The 18,774-nt window shown below is 40.6% G+C and overlaps 2 protein-coding genes across 10 annotated transcripts in view; one reads left to right on the top strand and one right to left on the bottom strand.

The window, feature by feature from the left end:
* Positions 1 to 18,774, bottom strand: part of Myo6 (myosin VI) — a 139,270-nt gene that overhangs the window by 102,065 nt on the left and 18,431 nt on the right. For 3 of the 9 annotated variants that reach the window (XM_033756854.1, XM_010617829.3, XM_019206594.2), the window contains exon 1: positions 12,274 to 12,399. The exons of 1 other annotated variant lie outside the window; for it this stretch is intronic. The gene's annotated coding sequence lies outside the window, so the exon portion shown is untranslated. Of the gene's footprint in view, positions 1 to 7,385; positions 7,490 to 12,273; positions 12,402 to 18,774 lie in introns of those variants that run through there. 5 more of the 9 variants (XM_010617824.3, XM_010617830.3, XR_004514590.1 and 2 more) reach the window with 4 other exon arrangements.
* Positions 14,056 to 14,670, top strand: LOC104857831 (60S ribosomal protein L10a-like). The gene is given in 3 exon segments (XM_033756837.1): positions 14,056 to 14,095; positions 14,098 to 14,147; positions 14,149 to 14,670. Coding segments are annotated over 3 exon segments (612 nt in total).

The raw sequence follows: 18,774 nt of genomic DNA, 5'->3' as shown, positions 1-18,774 counted from the left end.
AAAAAAAAAAAAAAAAAAAAGTGTCAGCCTATTTTTTCCTTAACAACATAATAGTAGAAAAGAAATATTCACTGGAAGATGTAGAAAAAAAATTGAGTCAAACGTTTAGTCACAAGAAAAAAAGAAAAAGGGGGGAAATATATGAAAATAATATATGTAAAATGAATCTGCACCAAAATATCAAGAAAAACCCTCCTGTCCCCCAAAGTAGAAAGAAAGCTTTGAAATATCCAAGGAAAATTCACAACTAAAAGACATGATGTTCTAAGATTCTAGCTAAAATATCCACTGTATCCTCAAAAAAGCATGTGAAAAACACAAGAACACCACTGTCAAATTTCTGAACACCAGAGACGTGAGAGGCAAGAACAGGATTCAAAGGACTATAATTAGAATGGATGCAGCAACCGTCAAAGCTTTAAGAAGTCAACAAAGCAATGCTTTTTAAATCCTGAAAGAAAGTAACTTTCCACCCAAAACTCCACCTGCAGACAAACTACCACGCCAGACTAGAGGAGCACAGCCCGGAACGCCACTGAGTGCCCATCGCGGCCACCGCCAGAGCAGAGCGGCCGGTCGCAGGCTTGTCACCTGCGCTAGCCCTGCTGAGACCTGTGACACCGCCGTACATAATCTGGAGGCGTGCAGGATTCGCACCTCACACAACCGCGGCAGATGATCTGGAGGCGCGCAGGATTCGCACCTCACACACCCGCGGCAGATGCAAGACTGTTTTCTACATAATGCTACGTCTTCGGGGCAGCACACTTTCTAAATAAGTCTTCGTTTAATTGTTTTAGAACCCTAAGTATTTGTACTATAAGTTGGCCTTCATTAATGAGGCCTGATTTAGTCATCCACCAAGGAAGAAAAAATCCTTCTGTTTCTATCTGGTCCCAAAAGCCTCGGAAAACTCCTGCAATCAACACTTACTCTTACACAGCACGCTTGCATATGAAGAGTATTTTAAAAGACACTGTAACGGGAATTGCAAAAAGACAGTCTCAATTCCCTGCGGCAGCCTTAAGACACATTAAAGTCTAATTATATATGCACTGCTGGAACACTAGGGAAAACACAAGAATCGCTGGTGTTAGTTAAGGAAATTTTATTTTATTTTATTTTGTTTAGAGAATGGGTCTCACCATGTACTTCCAGCTGGTCTTAGCTCACCGTGTACCCCAGGCTGGCCTCAAACTTGTAGGGACCCTCCTGATTACAGGTGTGCCACCACACCCAGCACAAAATTTTAAATTCCTAAGACTTCCTAGTTATTCCAGGCTGAGAGACAGAAAGTGAGACTGTGTTAATTCCCTACCACCAACTGAAAATTATCTCCTACTTATTACTTACTTAAATTTTGGTTTTTTTTTTGTACCACGGATCGAACTCCAGACAAAACTTGCACTTATGAGGCAGGTGGCAGCACCACTGAGCTAAATCCCCCAGCACTTACTTCACTGGTGATACTACCTTTTTTTTTTTGGTACCGGGGATTGAACTCGGGTCCTTGAGCTTTCAAGGCAGGCCACCGAACTGCTGAGCTAAATCCCCGGCCCATTGATACTATCTTTTTAAAATCGGTACTCCAGTAATTTAAAAGATTAATAAACACAAGCACTGGGGAACTTGCAGAAGGCAATCTATTCCTTTCCATGGTTCCATGCTAACTTTTCACTTATTCTTTGTGGCAAGGAGAAAAAGCTATTATCAGGAGGCTCCCTAGGGAGCAATTCAATGTAAATAAAAGTGACATGTGTATACGCGTCCATATACTTTTTCCTCTAGACTCCAGTGACAATCCCATTAGTAATCACGTACCATGGGCAGAATGGGAAGATTCATACCATAAAATGTAAGCCATTACCTGCCAGGTTACCTGGCATTACCTTCAAAGATTACATTCTAAAAAGCACAGTTGTGATATAGCACTATACAGTACCACCTTACATTTTATTAGCTAGGATATTAGAAATTGAACACTAGCTAAAGTAATTTGGGGTTGGTCTGAAAGAGCTAGAAAAGGAAACCAGTAAGGATGAAAGTGGTGCTAAGCAGGGCAGACAGACCCTTCCAAGGCCACCTTGGTCACTCTGTTCATTCGTACTTGGCCAGCTACATGCCACACACTGCTACATTCTGGGACTGTGATGCTGAGCAAAAAGAAACAAGCCATCTGGCCTCAGAGAGCTTTCTATCTAACAGGAAAATAATCACTGGAATAGAAAAGTAAACAAAATTGGCAAAATCCCGGAAGGATCTTCAATTCTAGCAGGGGAGAGGCTAAAGAAATGAGGCAGATGCATCAAACTTACCTTTCAGAAAGATGGCTCCCTCATGTGGCCAGGCCCTGGCCTCACAGATAAAAGCAAAGCTCCATGCACCTTTGGCACACAGCTTTAAACCCGGGACATCCCTCCCCACTATCAGTGTATCCTGAGGGCGATTAGCTTCCCCATATCCAGACGCTGAAAAGACTGGGCACCTCATAAACAACTGGCCTAGGTCGGTGCATTACAAATGCACCTCACACGCAGTCTCTCAACCAGCACACTTCAATTCCATAGAAGCTTGTTTGTACAAGAAAACGCTCAAAAATGGCCAAGTGCAGTGCACACACATGTACTCCCAGCTACTACTTGGGAGGCTAAGGCAGGAAGATTTTTGAGTTCAAGGTCAGTCCAGGCAACACAAGGAGACTCCATATAAAAAGACAAAATGAGAAGTACCAAGGAGAGGAGGAAGAGAGGAAAAGGAGGAGGAAGAGGGGGAGGCGAAGACAAAGCAGAAGCAGGAATAAGAGGAGGAGGAGGAGGAGGAAGAAGAAAAAGAGGAAGAGCCAGAGTCTAGAAGAGGAGGAGGAGGTATAATTTCTCAAAAGTTTCCAAGCTGGGCAAGCAAAGAAACCCACACCTGTAATTCCAGACTCTGGGAGGCCGAGCAGAATGACTGCAAGTTCAAACCCAACCTAAGCCAACTGGGTGACCTGTAGGACCCTGTCTCAAACTTTCTAAAAAAGTAAAAAAAAAAAAAAAAAAAAGTTTTAACTTTTCAGCAGGATTCCCTTTATCACTAAATGACCTTTGGAAAGTCCTTTCCAGAAAACATTTGCAAGTCAATCTTCTTCAGCTAGTTATACAAAGTATTGGTATTATTTAATGACTATAATACTGTATCATGCCTTATTGAAACAGAATTGGAAATTATTTTGAATATTTTGGTTTTAGAAGAAATAAAGATTCATTAATAATGAGTAGAAAATATCACCACCAAGTCCAAACTTAGGACAAAGAAATAAGAAAACATCTCAATATTAATAAATTCCAAAAATGGACTACCTCATTTAATGATGTAATTTTGACTGATGCCTATTTAATCATTTTCCAACGAATATTTATTGAGCACTTACTATGCACCAGGCACTACTTTAGGTTCACATTCTAATGGGAAAATACAGAGATCAATTGTTTCTCAGGGTGAGGCAAGAAAAAAGAAAAATATCTACGGCAGTTACAACTCCCCTTCTCCAAGTTCAATTAGTCACATTGCTGGTTTTAATGACTGATCATTTTTACAAAGCAACCTCTAAATATACCGTAAGAGATACTTATGAATCAATCAATGTTTAAAGCTAAGCCTTTTATCACTTGATTCTTAGAAATAGTGAACACAAACACTAACTTACTAAGTATGTTAGCCAAGAAAGATTTCTTTAAAAGCAAATATTTCACTAATAAATTTATTGCATATTTTTTAATGATTCCAAAACTGTTGGGAAAATTACTACAAGTACAACCTGAATTGTTAGGACCGGTTAAACAATTTTCTTACAGATTTTAAGATAAGATGTCATAAATTACACTGCAGATATAAACTCCTGCCTAAATTACTATCACAAAACAGAAGTGAATTTAGAAATGATTCAAATAATACACGAAATCTTTACTAACTAAGATAAGCTGGCCAAAATGTACACTATTTTAGAAAAAGCCTTGCATTCTTCAGAGATTAAATATCTCAGCTTACTTCAAAAACTCAAAATTTATTTCACAAGTATTAAAATATCAGAATGTAATAGGTAACAGTGAAGTATTAATTTATTCCAGGTGATTTTTAAGTTTTCCTTATGCTTTCCATTAATTTATTATCCAATGTTTAAATCAGGAAATTACACAGTTATGATTGTGCTACATTTCACAGTCACTTCTTTAGGGCTGGGGATTTAGCTCAGTGGTTCTGCCGCCTGCCTCACAAGCGTAAAAGTCCCAAGTACAATCCCTGGTACCAAAAAAAAAAAGTCACTTTTTTAGTTCTGTTGGTCTTCTGGAAAAAAAGACAAGATTTTAATCCACTTTCCCACTAAGAGATAGTCTCAGACCCCAAAAACTGGCTAATGAAAAGAATAATCAAATTTGCAAAAACCAAGTTAGACCAATGAAAGGCCACTTTTCACAAGGATCCTATGTAAAATGGTCGCACTCTGCTCACATTCAGTCTGCTGCTTAAGTCACAATCCTGGGTCAATGTTAATGAGATTTTTCAAAAACTAGAAGGTTTACATGTGAACAAAACTACAACTGAGGTAGTACTCATCATTAAGGTGGTAAGAAGTCTGATCAAACCTTAAGTCTTTAAAATACATATCTGACATTTCTTCTCTCTGCAAATACCCCAAACAGCAGCTGAAGACTGAGCAGAAATAGAGGCCCCTCAACAAAGTGTTGTCCCATGCAGGCAACACAGTTCTCCTGAGAGAACAATTAAATAGGAAGAAAGGGAAATCTCAAATGAAGGATAGGATATACACATCAAAAAGGAAGCCTAGAGAGTGTCGTTCAACAGCTACTCCATCACTGCCTTATATGCAAGCCAATAAAATCTATAATATTCAAAAAAGTTCTCACGTACTCCACAAGACAAAGGCTTTCTTTCCTCTACTAACTCGGGCTGTGGACGTGGACCATACACATATGCATAACACACATAAACAGAAGCTGAAGGCAGTTTTCTTCTCCCAGCTCGGCAAAGGAAGTACAATCACATTTCATAAGCTATTCATCATACTCTAGGCATTGCAGTGAGCTACTTCTTTTGTCCCACTTAGTTTTTACATCTCCGGAGGTAAGTACCGTCTCTGTTCCTTTTATTAGAATACACGTTTGCAGTACCTCCCTTTCCTTCCTGTCCGTCTCCCCTCCACCGACCTCTGAATGCCCACCCCTGTCTCGGTAGGTGTGTGCAGTACATACTCTTTGCACTCCTGTGTCCTTGTGTGGAGCTGGCACCTGCACATAACAAATGCGTCTTCCTCCCTTTCTCATTCTCTCCTTCCCGCCCTCGAACCCCTTCCTTCCCCTCTGAGAAAGCTGTCGCCCCCTATTTCTATTACCCTCTATTACACTCCTTATTTATACTTTGGGCTTCTCATATGAGAGAACCCATGTAATGTGGGAAACTGAGGTTTAAGGCCATTTGTCCAAATAGAGACAAGCAGGAAACAAGTTGTAAAGACAGGGTTTTGAATCTTGCATGACCCCAAGTCCAAACTTGTAATCACTGCACTAAACAGCTCTGCCCAACGGAGCTTCTTATCTGCACTGTGGTTAACATTTGTCAGTAAGTCCAGAAAAAGACTTAGTTATCTAATATCACGTTGTTCTAACTTTTTTTCTTGCAGCGCTGGAGACTGAACCTAGGACCTCGCACATGCTAGACAAGTGCTCTGCCACGAAGCACACTCTCAACCCCCTAACCTATTTTCCAATCAATAAAAACTAAGTACAATTTAAAAGAAGTGTGAAGGATTTTTAATCCCATTGTTTCTTCACAAATAATAAAATGTTTATTATTTCTTACCTATGAAGTCTTAATTTGGATTTGGATTTAAATTCTTTAATGAGTAGATTACTAAAGTAAACAGGAGAACTGCTTGGTCTGACCGGCCTGTGTGCCATGAGACAGGGCATACAGAGGACAGTGACACAGGTGGTAGAAAACATATTTACTAATAGACCAAGAGTTCATTTAGATAACGGAACACCATCAAGGAGAACAGTCAGGGCGAGAGACTGGGCTTTTTACAAGGATCTGAGGGCACAAATGGTCTAGGAATCAACTGCGGTTAACTAAAAAATGTCTTTACCTGGATCCTTTAGTACCTCATAGATCTTCCTTGAGCCCTGGTATTATGTCAATAATGTTTACAGTTGCAATTGTTTTTTGTTTTTTGAGACAGGGTCTCACTATGCAGTTGAGACTGACCTGGAACTCACTATGTAGCCCAGGCTGGTCTCAAACTCACAGTGATCCTCCTGTCTCAGCCTCCCGAGTGCTGGGATTACAGGTGTGCGCCACCACGCCAGTTGCAATTTTTACAAGAACACTCCCTCCCTAAAGTTAAGCTTTAATAAGAAAGTGATAAAGAGGTCTACAAACATCTTTACGATTCTTTTCAGAGGAAAGAGTAGGCCTTCTACCAAAGGCCTATTGTTGCTATTTATCAGAGCAGGAGCCTTTAAGGGAAGCTCTTTGTTTCTAAGCAGCTCTCACTGTCCCCAAAGGGGAAGCCTTACACTCTGCTAGAGGTAAACACCTTTCACAGGGAGTTCATTTTGTTTTGCAGATCATACTGCATTTAAATGACTAGCAGAGAATCAGAGATAGTCTAAAAGGACTGGAGTATTCATTGGAATTTCTCATTTTGTTAAACCAGTTATAAAATTCCACTCTTACCCCTTTTCTTTTATTTTACATAATAATAAAAATAGGCAGTAAGTACTGTATGAGGAAAAACAAGCTGTCTCTTTTCTGATCTGCTCTCAAACCACAATGAACCCAAAAGACTTCTATGACCTCATAAGGTTCAGGGCTCACTCCCCACCGGCAGGAAAGCAGCAGAGGCCAGTTCAGTTCTGACACCGCACGGAAGGCCAGTGGCACGTCCCCAGGATGAAGAACGTCCCCATGATGAAGACCGTCCCCACGACTTCTCCCAACTCTGATGCCAGCCGCAAGCCGAAGGTTATTCCACCCACGTTTCTGACCTCCTTTGGGTCCCAAAGATTTGCTCAAGCAGCTCACAGCACTCAGAAACACATTCACTGGCTTATGAACAAAAGGTATTACAGGCTCTGGGATTTAGTTCAGTGGTTCTGACACCTGCCTCTCAAGCACAAGGGCCTGAGTTCGTTCCCTGGTACCAAAAAAGAAAAGATATTACAAAAGATACAGATGCATAAAGGGAAGTATGAAAACTCCTCTGTGGGTTTTTATACAGACTGCCCTTTGGGGCTCCTACTGGTGACTTGTACAAGCATGATGAAGTACGGAGAACCTTATCAAAATGTGACCGGACAAAATACATCCCTGACCCAAGGCTGACACACCGGGTGCGGAATCCAGCAGAGCTCCTCTGGAATGAAGGGCAAGGTCCCTCCTACTGTGGTCAAACAGGTGGGCCAGAGAAGGTTTTTCATGGTCAGATCCAAAGCAGAAAGGCGGTGTAAGAGTAATGTCAATTATGCACCTAGGAGAAGAGAAATTCTAGTTTCTGAGTCAGGAACCTCTGATGAAAACAAAAACAAAACACCAAAACAAACATACTGAGAGAGAGACAGGCAGGCAGGAGATAAGAGACAGAGAGAGAGAGAGAGAGAGAGCGAGAGAGAGCACGCACCAGAGAGAAACATAAGGTATCTTTTCAAATTTCTTTTCAAGGGTCATCTCTACTTCCAACCATACTGCACAACATTCTCTGAAGACAGTACATGCTCCTCTAACTAAAAATGCAAATGCAAATTTTCTCATTTTAAAGAGTAAATATTCCTCAAACTCCCACAACCATAACTACTTGCCATGCTGGATGTGCCTTCTGTTCTGAGACCCACCTCTCCACTCACCCCAGATCCTATACCCTTCTCAGTCAAACAAGGACAATTTCAATCACTCCTCTCCCCTCCCGCTCCCTGTTCACTTTTCATCTCCCTCTTCTCACACCTCTCCCTCTCTCTCCACCTCTTCTTCCCCTGCAGGGCATCAAGTTTCCCTTCTTACTTCGGGATCATCCCGTTAGCTGCCCCTGCTTTCTCGCTTCGCGTCTTCCCTTCAGCCCATCGCTAACAGGAATACACTCCCATCCCATCCATCCAGACCACCACAGACCTCCGCGCCGCTGAGTCCCGTGACCAATTTCAATCTTTCCGTGCTTGAATAGGAAGCAGCATTTGACATAGTCGAGCACTCATCTCCTTTGTGTTTAACATTAGAAACTCCTAGAGATGAACTCTTGGACCTCCTCTTCGAGCTGTACACATTATCTTCCCTAGTCTTGTGGTTTTAAACATTCTAATAACGGTTAATAATGGCACTGCTAGTATTAATATGCTAATAATGCCCATGTTTCTCGCTCTGACTGATACCTTGCCCCTGAACTCCAGAGCTCCAGAGCTCACGCACCATTCAACATCACTCACCACTTAGGACACAACAGTCCACCAAACTTACCCTATCCTAAAACGACCTTCACCTACCCTTTGAGTCTGTTCTTTTCATAAACTTACTCTCATCAAATAACTATGTCAGAATGACAATTGCACAAGCTAAAAACTTTGAAGGCAATCTTAACTCTCCAATTTCACACTCTACATCCAATCTTTCAGCAAATTCTGTTGCCTCTGTTTTCAGATTTTATCCACTAACTGGCTAGATTTCATTAATGCAAACAGTTCCATTCCAGCCCTAGTCAACATCTCTCACCAGAATTACACAGTAGCTTCAGATTTTTTCCCTGCATCATTTTTTACCAACACACAGTCAGTTCTAGGGACAGGGGTCAATTTGACTTTTTCATAACCTCAGTCATAGCATACCCCCATCTCCCTCCCATGAAATCCTAACTCCTAACAGTGGCCCCTAAGACCCTCCACAGACTGTCGCCCCTGCCTACAACACACCTGATAATGATTACTCCCACTCTGTCTTCTCACTCTACTGAGCCGTGATGGGCTCCTTGATGCTCCCTGGAAATGCTAAGTCCGTTTCAGGGCTGTGGCATGTGCTGACTCAATCCTTCTACCGGAAGACAGCAGTAAGGCTTGCTCCTTATCTTCCTCGGTCTTTGCCCCTTTATCTTATTCTCGGGGAGATTTCTCTGACTAGACTACTTAGAACAGAAACTCCATCATCAGGCTTTCTGAAATAGCGAAAATAGATTAAAGAGACCTGCTACACCGAAAGGCCTGGAGACAGGAACCACAGTATTCTTCAGCAGCTCCCAGGTCCTAACTCCGCTTGATCTGGACGGGGACCGTGCCTCATGGTAGGCATTTCTAATCACTGTGCCGATCCACTCAGATTCATTCAGATTCGCAAGCGCTGATGAGGCCAAATGAGCCAGCAAGACCTTAGCAGCACGTTTGTGGGATTCAGCATCAAACAAACACAAATCCAAGAAAAAGAAGGCTAGTGTGCACGGATATCTATGCCTTTCCACTTCCGGGTCACTCTGCGAAAGCTCATGATTTGCTGAGGTAGTTCCTATCTATCCATCCATCCATCTGCCTGTCTGTCCATCCAACCCTCCATGCGGTATTTCTATCTCGTGCTGGGAACAGAAGCCAGGGCATCACACACACTAAGCACCTGCTCTAGGACTAAGCCACACCCCCAAACCCTCAGACAGATTCTCAAATGAACATTCTTATTAACTAGAAAGGCTTCTCAGAAAAAGTTTTGCAACAAGGCATATATTTTGCTAACCTTTAATTAAAATCATAGAGTAAATACTGTGCTTGTCTCCTCCAGACTCTGAATTTTAAAAAATAAAGCACGGACTATGGAATCAATAAACCTTTTTCACACAATTAGTACTCTGCTTAGTGTCCTACAATTATTTTCCAATCTTGTGGGCAATGGTAATTTCATTAATTTTGGAAAGACAAAGAAAATATTTATGGGCCTCAGGAAGAACTTTTATTTTTCAACTATCAATCACCAGTAGGATGGTAACCATAAAAACATTAAAATGTTAAATCTCTAACAAATTCATTCTGAAATAACTTGAGGAACTTCTTTGGGCAGGGTGGTCAAGATAGGGTCTTGCTACGTAGTTCAGGCTGGCATTCAATTCGCTATATAGCCCAGGCTGGCCTCAAACTCACAGGATCCTCCTGCCTCAGCCTCCCAGAGTGCTGGGGTTATAGGCATGTGCTACCTAACACCCAGCCTTCATCTTTTGATTGTAAATGAAAGAACTACTTAGCAATTGGTTGATGAGACTGTATGACTATGTTAAATATGTTTTCCTATAAAATGTAATCATCTCTTCAATACATAATGTCTCAAACTTACAATGAGACTGTGGAGAGGGACTGAATCATGAAAATGGAATTGTTAGGAATGCATTTTCTGGGCTGGGGATTCAGCCCAGAAGTAGTGCACATGCCTTGTGAACACAAGGTCCTGAGTTTGATCCCCGATACCGGGCGGAGGGGGATGTATTTTCCAAGTGTTTACTGAATTGCTATTATGTACCCTGCACAGCACCAGAAAAAAATTAACATTTCTCACCCTAAACAAGAAAAGCACAGGTTTTCTATCAAGTACACAATATAAAAATAAGATCCTCAAAACATAAAATTAGCAAATTGTTTCCTACCACCATTAAAAGAATTTAAATTACTTATCTGGGAGAGGAAGGAATAACTAAAGGGATAATATCTCAGATGCCAGGGGCCAGAAGTTGTACTTGCAGAAGCAGCAGTGTCCAGCCTCCCTATAAACAAATCCACCCTCACTTTCCTTATTAACCAAGGCAATACTTATTAGGGTTAATACTTGTTTAATACTAATCTTAAAAATTCAAGCGTAAGGGAAAAGCTAGAAAAACAGAGTTCTAATTCCACTATGTCCACACTGCTTTTTCCAATCTACTGTCCTGTTGCTGTTGCGTTTTCCTTCATACCAAGATGTCCCACACTAATGAGGGACCAAAGGAAAAAAACTCCTACATAAGATCATCAAAACAGGAGCATTCTGATTGCCTACTTGAAGTCATTCAGATGCTTAGGTTTTAGAAAGAGAGGAATTTCATTTGGAAGAGATTTCCAAAGAGGAGTTTTCTAACCAAATGAATAGCAAAAGTAAAAAAGTTAAGCTAACTGCTGCAGTATTAGATACAAATAATATTTGGTATTATGCAAATGTGTACTGAATGGGAGAAAAGGAGACAAACAGCTTAGTGGAAAATAAAATCGAAAGGCAGATGTATGTCTCGTTCTTTATCCTACATGCAAAAAATCACGATCTATTTAGACTTATATGTAGAAATATTATGGTATCCTTATGGAAGAGATTGTATGCAAGAATGGGGGTTACAAAAAAGAAAGAAAAAAGCCAACACAAAGAGGGAAATAGCAGACAGGATGACAGAATGAAGTAGATACCAGTGGCTATTGGCGAGTACATGAACAAACCAAACATTAATCAAACAAGGTTGGTAATGGATACACAATTTAAAAGAAAAAAATGTGCACATGTGATGAATAAAAATTACTAGCTAGGTGTGGTGGCGCACAATTGTAATCCCAGCACTCAGGAGGCTGAGACAGGAGGATCACTGCGAGTTCAGGGCCAGCGCTACACAGTGAGTTCAAGGCCAGCCTAAATTACAAGGTAAGACCTTGTTTCAAACCTCCCCAAAAGAAAATTATTAATTGGCCATAAATGACATGGGATTTTTGTCTCATAAACCTACTAAATAGCAAATTTAGCATAGGAATCATTTCGAACATTACTATTCAGCAACTAGATTTTTCTGATTGTTCACTCCATCAAATACTAAATATCCCTCAAATCAGATGTATTCACTGTCATCCAAATTAACATTTTATACAAATATTTTGGATTAATAAAATTCAGAACACAGTAATATAATACCTTCTTCAAACATGGATAAAAATACATAGTTTAACCAAAGTTTAAGTAAGTTAAGGGAGTTTTTTAGTAGGTTTTGATAACTATTTGCTAAGATGCCAAATAAATCAGTCTAAGAATTTCTGAGTGGAATAACTGTCTAGACCTCTAATTTTTTAGGGCAAAAGTGGAGACAAATACTATTTATGTATTATTATGCCCATTTATTAAAAACCATTTTATAAAAGCACAATAGTTTTGTCAAGGCACTTTAAAAGTTTTTCAAGTAGTTAATTTCTTAAAAACAAAAATAACCACTATAAAATATAAAATATTGATTATATGATCCAAACTTCCACATACCTTCTGGCTTATAACGCATGATAGTAACTCCAAGGAATGCTATTTACAGTTACAGGGCTTCACTTTGTTCAAACGGAGTCAAAAGAAAGCAAACTGTCTGCTCTGTTGCTGATTTTTAAGTGGACCTCACAATGAAAACTTTCTTCACTGTGTTTCGGGCATTTTGCCTTTACTTTTAACCACTAACACAGTGATGCATGATTGCCTTTAAAGCTACTGCCTTCCACCGACACCAAAACTGGAATCTTTCCACTATCAACTTTATTTACAGTTCCTAGCTTTAAGGCCAGCTAACTTCAAAACATTAAATCAGAGTGCCTCAAGAACTCAATTATTGTTTTTTATAATCTCATTCTCTGGACTTAATTACACAGTAATTATTCAACAATTAAAATTCAACTCAGCTCCAATTCAGTCTCAATTCACAAGACTTAGCATCGTACAAGAGGTGAACTCTGTTAGAATTACTGAATATCTCTTTATGAAGGAAGAATATATTTTTGCATTCAATGAACTTGCTTTTTTTCCCCTTCAATCTAGTTGTTCACATTAAAGTAGTATTCATAATTACAATCTCTCATAAGTCTCAGTGAAATCTGATTATGGTTCATGGAGGTGGACTTTTATATTGTTTATTAAAGTGATAAAAGAAGACACTGCATTATTTAAGAAGCCAGATGTAGTGTTTTTAAAAGCTTATGTAACCAATAACGGTGCCTCTTCTATGTCTGGTTGCTAGACCTGCTGTCCAGCTGTCATTCTGGGCCTTCACCACATTCTCTTGAGTACATATCTGAGTTCTTTCATTACCCCAATAAAATAAAATAAAGCTCTGTATCCTAGCTTCATACTTATTAGGATGAACATGAACATACAATTGAATTCTGGGTTGAAAATCCTGTTTCTTTAGGATTTTGAGTGAAAACTTCTTGGATTTGACTTTTATGCCCCAAAACTGCCATGTCTTTTCAGTTTTCTGTCAGTTTACCAGCCACTCACCCTGCATCTGTCACTCCACTATGACATGAAAGTTTCAAGGATATTGTGTCTATCCTGGGTGCTCTAAACTTGCATGACACAATGGTTCAGCTTGCACTGTATGAATCATTATACTGTGTACTCTGAAAGTGTTCATTTTAGAGACACAAGTCAAACAATGCTGAGAAATGTTCTCATATTATTTCTATTTTTTTAATCTTTCTGAAAGTCTGACAATTTGCTGATGTGCTTGTACAAGACTACTACTCTTTTTTTATTTTTTCTCTTTTCTCTTCTACTGTCCATTTCTTTATCCTTTTATTCTGCCTTCCTGGAAATGCCCTCCACTTGCATTATGGTTTAGATCTAAAATATCCCTCCAGAGACTCATGTGTTCAGAAGTAGGACATGGTCAGGAGAAGCAGATCACCGGGGACATGACCTAGAAAGGTGTATTCTTGGCCCTGCCCCCTCCCTTCTCTCTCTGCTTTCTGGATGTCATAGGTTGAGCAGCTTTCCTCTAACCATGCCATTTCTGCTTTAGAACCAACCATCTAGAGGACTGAATCCTCTATATCTGTAAGGCACATGAACCTCTCCTCCTTTAAATTGTGGTATCTGGTATTTTGTCCAAATGGGAAAGTGACTAATACAGAAAATTGGTACCAGGAGTAAAGTTACCCTGTGACTGTGCCTGACAATCTGTTTCAGAAGCCTTTGGAACTGGTATAGGGACAGAAGAGACCCCTTAGATAGGATTACCCAAGCCCTTTCAGAGGGTAGAAACAGCAGCTCTCTGTGGCTATGGAGATCGTGGAGCTGCAGATCAGCCTGAAGAACAACTATAACCTCAGAAGGAGAAGTGCTTCTTGGGCACTGTCAGGCTCAAGTCCACACCCTGCTTCCAAGTTCTCCGTGTGCGTCCTGGGGGACCAGAAGCACTGCGACGAGGCCAAGGCTGTGGACATGCCCCACATGGACATCGAGGCGCTGAAGAAACTCAACAAGAATAAGAAGCTGGTCAAGAAGCTGGCCAAGAAGTTCGATGCCTTTCTGGCCTTGGAGTCTCTGATCAAGCAGATGCCACGAATCCTGGGCCCTGGCCGCAATAAGGCTGGCAAGTTCTCTTCCCTGCTGACCCACAACGAAAACATGGCGGCCAAGGTGGACGAGGTGAAGTCCACCACCATCAAGTTCCAGATGAAGAAGGCGCTGTGTCTGGCTGTGGGGGCTGTCGGCCATGTGAAGATGAAAGGCGACGAGCTGGTGTACAACATCCACCTGGCAGAATATCCGGGCCCTTGTACATCAATAGCACCCTGGGCAAGCCCCAGAGCCTGTAGTAGGGCACCCCCAATAAATGTCGGTGCCACCACAAAAAATACTGTTTTTCAAGCAGTTTCGTGGCTTTTCTTATGAAGCAGTCAGTCTGTGGTTTTGCCTCTGAAGCAGGCAACACTGTCTACCCTGCTTCTCCTTTTGCAGGCTGCCATATCTATCCAAGTTCCCCTATTAACCCACAAAATCCAAACCCCTAGCAACATCCAATCAACTCAAACCCAAACCCCACAGCCAGTCAATCAAGTACCAACCCTCACGGGGGAGGGAGACTGGCCCCTTTGCCCATAAAACAGGACCAGAGCCCAGATTCAGCAGTTACCAAGCTCTGGGGCCCTCACTCGCCAGAGTGGCTTTGTACTGCTTCCTTCTACAATTAAAGTTACCTTTGCTTTGCACTGATCTTCTGATTACTCCCCTTTATACAAAAGAGTCAGAGAGACATGCCCTGGAACATTTTGAGGGTGAGCTGGAGATCTACACTGTGTTACAGGAAGAGCCCGGAAAAGTTTAGAGACACAGGCAAGAAAAGTCCTAGAATGCTGTGAGCCAAGCTAGATATGCAATACTAGTCAAAGCTCAGAAGGCCAGGACATGACAGGAATGTTCACAGTAAAGGCAGGGCTCAGGAGGTTTCAGCTGGAAAGGGGGACTCTTGAAAACTGAACTTGAGGACATACATACTTGTTTCTGACAAAGAATCTGTTTATATTTTACTCATGTCCTAAGACTTTATGTGAGGCTGAATGTAAAGGTGTCAGACTATGTAGCTCAGCAGAAGAAATTTCAAGGTAGCCTAACATTTAGTCTGTAGCATGGATACTGCTGGCTACTTTTAGCAAGATGTACAGTGAAAAGCAGAGCAGAATGGTGTGGAAATTTTGCAAATTGGATAGAGAAGAAATGCCCAAAAAGTTGGAGCCAAGGAGAGTGTGGCTGCTGAAAAGATTGGCATTAAAAAGAAGCCAAGTACTTTGTATCAGAACAATAGGAAAGATGACTTAGGGAATCTCAGGAAATGCCCAGACCCCATCCATCACAAATTTAAAAGGGTAGCTACCTTTGAAAGATTTTCCTTTAACAACAAAGCCTGCTGCTGACTGCCCAGCTCTTTCAAAGCAACCTAGGAAACTGTTTCCCCAAACTCAGCCACCCAATCACTCAAGAAACTGCTGCTGCATTGGTTAGCAGACCTGGCTACTGCTAGAGCTGGCAGTAGACCTTGATATCAAGATGCTGTTTTTTTGAGGCTTACAGAATGAAAACGCTGTGAAGTCAAGGAGCCTTCTTTCCAAAAGAAAGCCTGGCAGGGCAAGGGAAAATGTGACAAGAGCACAGTCCCTGCCTAGTGCCCATGAGAAGGAAATGTGTCAAGCTGTTGAGAATAAAGCCAAAGGTGCAGGGAAGATCCCAGGAAGCTGGAGATGCCAGGAAAGTAGAACCTCTGCTGAGGAATGCCACAGACAGCCAGCAGTGGCTGCTTGGGGAAAAGTGGGTTCAACCAACAGAGCCAAAAGGGTGGGGATCCCCAAACTATTTGGAGCTCACATTTCATCACAACCTGCCCTAGATACAAGAAGCTACAGGAGTTAATGTCTGCCCTGCTGAGTTTCAATCTCGCTTGGGTCTGATTCCTTTCTATTCCCCTATTCTTCCCTTTGGTGAATGTTTACCCCACACTATTTTATGTTGGAAGTGTTTAACCCTCTTTTTTATTTTTACAGGCCATACATCTAGGAGTTTGCCTTGGGTCTCAAAAGAGACTTTGGACTTGGAACTTTTCAGCAATGCTGAAACTATGAAGACTTTGGTGACTCTTAAAGATGGACTAAATACATTTCATAGTAAGATGGACATGAAACTTTTGGGGGCCAGGGACAAAAAACTAATGTTGAGATCTAAAATATCTGCTAGGAGTCTCACATATTTGGAAGTGGGGCTTGGTCAGAAGAGGTAAGTCACTGAGGGAATGACCTGAAAGGGTGTGTTCTTGTCCCTGGATCCCCTCTTCTCTCTCTGCTTCCTCACTGCCCTTGGGTGCTTTCCTCCACCAGGCCCTTCTACCAGGCCATTTCTGCCTTGGAGTCAGCCAAACATGGACCGAATCCTCTAAAACTATGAGCCAAAATAAGCCTCTCTTCCTTTAAATTATGGAGGTTGGGTATTTTGGCCCAGCAATGGGAAACTAATGCAACTTCACTTATGATTCTTTTAGTTGAACATTTTATTTCTATACAGTCATATTTTTAATCTCCTCCCCCACTATTTCTTTTTTGCTTCTTGTTATTACTACTGTTTCATTCTTCTCTTTCACAGAAAGCTTTTCCTCAATACATATGGTCTTTAATTCATATTTGGTTATCACTAAAAAGCAGCTTGTGGCCAGGTATGGTGGTTCATAGCTATAGTTTCAGGTACTTGGGAGAAGGTGACAAGAGGATCAAAAGTCCAAGGCTAGTCCCGACAACTTAGCCACACCCTATCTCAAAATATTTTTTTAATTTGTTTTAAAGTACTGGTGATATAACTGAATGGTAGTGCATGTGCCCAATATGTAGAATATATTAGGTTTAATTCTCAGCACTGGAAAAAAAAAAGAAGCAGCAAAAATTGCACTATATGTAGGAGATGAAGACTGTTACCTTGCAAACTTTATTGTGGGTGTGGGCAGCACCAAACATTTTTGTAGAGATGACCCCAACTGTTAGCATCTATATATCTTCTCTTAATACAGTTGTTTTTGCAAGAGAACAAGGCCTGTAGACTCTGACAGACAGTTAAGTATGTGGAATCTAACATCTTTATATATACCTTTTCAATTACTATTTTCCACCGTTAGCCTTCATCCTCTTCTTATACAGAAACTAGAACTCCAAACCTTTTCAAGAATTTTTAAATTTGTTATAATCCCTTCTTACTGGTTTTCCCTATAGTAAGAACTCAAGATTCCTCTGCTTAACTAAATCAGATAAAATTGAAAGGGTTAAGAAAATATAAAGGAAGCCACATACCAGGAAAAAAATTGCCTTGTCTCGCTGTCCCTTTTTTTCAAAATGCATTGAAATTTCTCCGGTCACTACAGATTCTCCTGATCCAGTTGTTTTTGTCAATTTATACTCTTTCTATTTTAATTCCTTTATTTTCATTTTAATGGAAGTTTCAGACAGAGAGAAGATATAAATGGTTGTAGACCGCTGTCCATGTTAACAAGAAGTACAATATTTAACAAGGAAAAACACCGTTATAGAATAATTCACTATTCATTATTTTTATCGTTACTCTAGGAATACTTAATAGTTTATTAATCTGGCATTTCACATTTTTCATTTTAATTATTTTTGAAACCACAATACTATTAACACAATTATTTCTCATGAAGAATTTTAACATACTCTTTTCACAACATTCTCTTTCAAAGTTTGCTGGGATGGGTTACAGCTTATTGGTAGAGGGCCTGCCTAGTATAAAGACCTAGATTCTCAGCATTGAAAAAGAGATTCCTACAAAATACAGTCCAGGCAAGTAATTTTGTCCTCAGGGAATTGTTTTCTGACTTTCACTATAGTTGGAAATGTGCTCCCTAAAGGGAAAGAAGATTAATCCCAGGACACAGTAAAAATCTTCTAAGTTTTAAAATAATTCTGGCTGGGCATGGTGGCGTATGTCTCCAGTACCAGCTATTCTGTGGGTTAAAAGAGGAAGATCACTTGACTCTGAGTCTGAGACCAGCCCAGACAACAAGGAGAGATTCCGCCTCAAAAAAAGAAACAAAATTATTATGAAATGAAAATAAGTTTTACAGAAATGTTAACAAATGCTTAAGTATATCCTATAAATGAAAAAGCCTAATAAAGGAAAAATGGAAGCCTCCCAAATGATCAGAACCATTCTACTGCTCATCCTTCTCCATGTTGATACCCAATCACAGTAGCAATCCCACAAAATTTTTTTAATATTTTGCTTCGCTTCAACAGGCACAAGTGCTATATTAAAAATGAAAAGTCCTAGGGCCAGGGATTTAGTTCAGTGGTTCCAGTGCCTGCCTCACAAATGCAAGGACCCAAGTTCAATCCCCAGTACCAAAAAAAAAAAAAAGTCCTAACGCTAGTTAAAAGCAGATGCAGAAATAGAAAACCTGAAAGGAGGTCTGTACTATGAATAAGCCACAAAAAAAAAAAAAAAAAA

Source organism: Fukomys damarensis, unplaced genomic scaffold (assembly GCF_012274545.1).
Source record: "Fukomys damarensis isolate Sample0158 unplaced genomic scaffold, DMR_v1.0_HiC HiC_scaffold_27, whole genome shotgun sequence".
Taxonomy (NCBI): Eukaryota; Metazoa; Chordata; class Mammalia; order Rodentia; family Bathyergidae; genus Fukomys; species Fukomys damarensis.
The sequence above is the reverse complement of the archived record's forward strand: the minus strand, read 5'-3'. Positions and strand labels throughout refer to the sequence as shown.